Source organism: Choristoneura fumiferana, chromosome 28, assembly GCF_025370935.1.
Source record: "Choristoneura fumiferana chromosome 28, NRCan_CFum_1, whole genome shotgun sequence".
NCBI lineage: Eukaryota > Metazoa > Arthropoda > Insecta > Lepidoptera > Tortricidae > Choristoneura > Choristoneura fumiferana.
This window is the reverse complement of record NC_133499.1, coordinates 6,994,396-6,997,582: the sequence shown is the minus strand read 5'-3', so window position 1 is coordinate 6,997,582 and position 3,187 is coordinate 6,994,396. Positions and strand designations below refer to the sequence as shown.

At 43.2% G+C, this 3,187-nt stretch overlaps 1 protein-coding gene across 1 annotated transcript; it reads left to right on the top strand.

Annotated features, from left to right (window-relative positions):
* Positions 1-426: 426 nt before the first annotated feature.
* Positions 427-2,980, top strand: LOC141443686 (organic cation transporter protein-like). The gene is made up of 3 exons (XM_074109037.1): positions 427-629; positions 1,366-1,538; positions 2,549-2,980. The coding sequence occupies exons 1-3, from the start codon at positions 519-521 to the stop codon at positions 2,595-2,597; spliced, it is 333 nt and encodes a 110-aa protein (XP_073965138.1). The 5' UTR covers positions 427-518; the 3' UTR covers positions 2,598-2,980.
* Positions 2,981-3,187: the final 207 nt, after the last annotated feature.

Here is a 3,187-nt window from a genome sequence, read left to right as displayed (position 1 = left end):
CTCCTGTCCAGCGGTGGTGTAGGGGTTATAGCACGCAGCGCGGATTGCAGAGGACCTGGGTTCTCGATTCCCAGCGCTGATGTTTCAGTTTGTATTTTCGATATGGATTTTACAGCAAGACCGTAAAAGTAACAAAATTTGGAGTTGAAATAAAAAATACAAAATAATCCAAAAAAAACAATCATAGTCAAATGGACCTTGTGCAAGGTCCGCCCGGATTGCTACCACCATCTTGCTCGCTAATCCTGCCGTGAAGCAGCAGTGCTTGCACTGTTGTGTTTCGGCGTGGAGAGTAAGACAGCCGGTGAATTTACTGGCAACGCATCTGCCTGGTGTTGCAGATGTTTATGGGCGGTGGTGATCTCTAACCATCAGGAGACCCACTTGCTCGTTTGCCATCCAGTCGAATAAAAAAAAATACCGTATTTTAACTGACATTAAATATTTTTCCAGGCCTACCAACAGCCTCCCTGGCTATCGTAGGCCGTTTCGCCGTGAACATCTCTTACAACATCGGTATGCAATACGCCGCAGAGCTGTTGCCGACCGTAGTGCGCGCCCAGGGTCTCGCACTCATCCATATATCTGGCTATGTAGCCACTATCATGGTCCCGTACATTGTTTACATGGTAAGACATCTGATTGTTTGCGGGACCTGTTTTTTCCATCACACTTGCTCGTCAATGATTTTATTCCATGCCTGTATACTATAACCAAACCAGCAAAGAGTTGGAAAACTCCCAACTTTGTCACTTCAAAGTTCAATATCTCAAAAACGGCTAAACCGATTTTGATGAAACGTGTCTAAGAACCTGATTTCGAATAAAAAAAAACGCATTCAAATCGCTCCACCTGTTTAAGAGCTACAGTGCCACAGACAGACACACACACACACACAGACAGACACACATAGCGGTAAAACTTATAACACCCCTCTTTGTGCGTCGGGGGTTAAAAACAAAGTCTGTTTGTTACCTCATCACATTACGTCTAAACCGCTGAACCGATTAAGATGAAATTCGGTACACAGATAGTTTGTGTCATTGGGAAGGACTTAGGATAGTTTTTTTAACCCCCGACGAAAAAAGAGGGGTGTTATATTATAACTTATAAGTATGACCACTATGTGTGTCTGTCTGTGGCACCGTAGCTCTTAAACGGGTGAACCTATTTGAATGCGGTTTTTTTATTTGAAAGCAGGTTTTCTAGCAATGGTTAGAGACATGTTTCATTAAAATCGGTTTAGCCGTTTTTGAGATATCGAACATTGAAGTGACAATGTCGAGGGTTTGCCAACTTTTTGTTGGTTAGGTTATCTTTCAAATTGATTAGGGCAGTGGGGTTTATTGTTTTTTTTTTTTACAGGCCACCATAGCAGTAGAAATACCATTGTTAATACTTGGCACTCTCGGTATAGCGGGCGGCGCGCTCTGCCTGTTTCTACCAGAATCCATGGGCAAGACCATGCCGCAAACCATCGTTGATGGAGAGAATTATGGCAAGGACCAGAGGTTCTGGGACTTCCCTTGCTGTGCCAGGTAGATCATTACATTGTCGTACCTCGTTCAATAGCGTCTACCAGACCACAACGGGTGCGTACCCAGGGCCCCCTGTAGGGGGCTCCCGAAAGGGCAGGGGTGGTAGGACCTTGTGCAAGGTCCGCCCGGATTGCTACCACCATCTTGCTCGCTAATCCTGCCGTGAAGCAGCAGTGCTTGCACTGTTGTTTCGGCGTGGAGAGTAAGACAGCCGGTGAAATTACTGGCACTTGAGGTATCCCATCTTAGGCCTCTAGGTTGGCAACGCATCTGCAATACCCCTGGTGTTCACCAGGAGACCCACTTGCTCGTTTGCCATCCAGTCGAATGAAAAAAAAATGGCTGATATATTCGCTTTTTAACGCCCGACGCAAAAAGAGGGGTGTTATAAGTTTGACTGCTATGTGTCTGTCTGTGGCACCGTAGCTCTTAAACGGGTGAACCGATTTGAATGCGGCTTTTTTATTTGAAAGCAGATTTTAAAGCGATGATTCTTAGATATGTTTTATCAAAATCGATTCAGCGGTTTTTGAGATATTGAACTTTGAAGTTAAAATGTTTTCCAACTTTTTGTTGGTTAGGTTATATTTATGATGAAACATATCTAGGAATCATCGCTAGAAAACCTCATAATCATCCCAGCCTATATACGTCCCACTGCTGGGCACAGGCCTCCTCTCAGAACAAGAGGGCTTGGGCTATAGTTCCCACGCGGGCCCAGTGCGGATTGGGAACTTCACACGCACCATTGAATTACCTGCTAGAAAACCTGCTTTCAAATAAAAAAACCGCCTTCAAATCGATCCACCCATTTAAGAGCTACGGTGCCACAGACACACACATACACACATAACGGTCAAACTTATAACACCCCTCTTTTTGAGTCGGGGGTTAAAACTAACTGACCCGGCAGTAATAGAGTCGTATCAGATATTTATACCCGCTTCGTTGTGTCAGATATACTGCAGGTGACTGTACTTAGCTGAGTTTCTTTCTTTCTTATTTTTCAGAAAATCTGCGACCCAAAACACGAAGACAGAGGACCTGCAAAAATATTAGCTGTTTCCTATTGATGAGCGAATGGAAGACGGAATTTGTCAATGTTTTACATAATAATATTTTCAACCTTTAACATTTAACTTTTGTAGGTTTAGAATCAGCGAGTTTTAGTCTTACGTTTCCTTTTTAACCCCCTACGCAAAAAGAGGGGTGTTATAAGTTTGACCGCTATATGTGTCTGTCTGTTTCTGGTACCGTGGCTCTTAAATGGGTCGACCGATTTGATCGCGGGTTTTTTTAATTGAAAGAAGGTTTTCTAGCGATGGTTCTTAGACATGTTTTATCAAAATCGGTATAGCCGTTTTTGAGATATTGAACTTTGCAGTGACAAAGTCGGGGGTTTTGCAACTTATCGTCAGTTGGGAGGCCTGTCCCCACCAGTGTAATTAATAAATAAAAATCTGAAAGTAGTTTTTTCAAAATTGAGAACAGAATCGAATACAGTATATACTTTAAAGCTGATTGTGTTTTTATTTCAATGCCTTTCTTAACCCCCGACACAAAGATAGGGGTGTTATAAGTTTGACTGCTATGTGTGTCTGACTGTCTGTCTGTGGCACCGTAACTCTTAAACAGGTGGACCGATTTGA

Excerpts from the sequence above, each read along its gene's own strand:
- LOC141443686 (XM_074109037.1), top strand. The coding sequence starts at position 519 with ATGCAATACGCCGCAGAGCTGTTGCCGACCGTAGTGCGCGCCCAGGGT. Across the intron at positions 630-1,365 it reads TCCCGTACATTGTTTACATG|GCCACCATAGCAGTAGAAAT; the intron begins GTAAGACATCTG and ends TTTTTTTTACAG. Across the intron at positions 1,539-2,548 it reads GACTTCCCTTGCTGTGCCAG|AAAATCTGCGACCCAAAACA; the intron begins GTAGATCATTAC and ends CTTATTTTTCAG.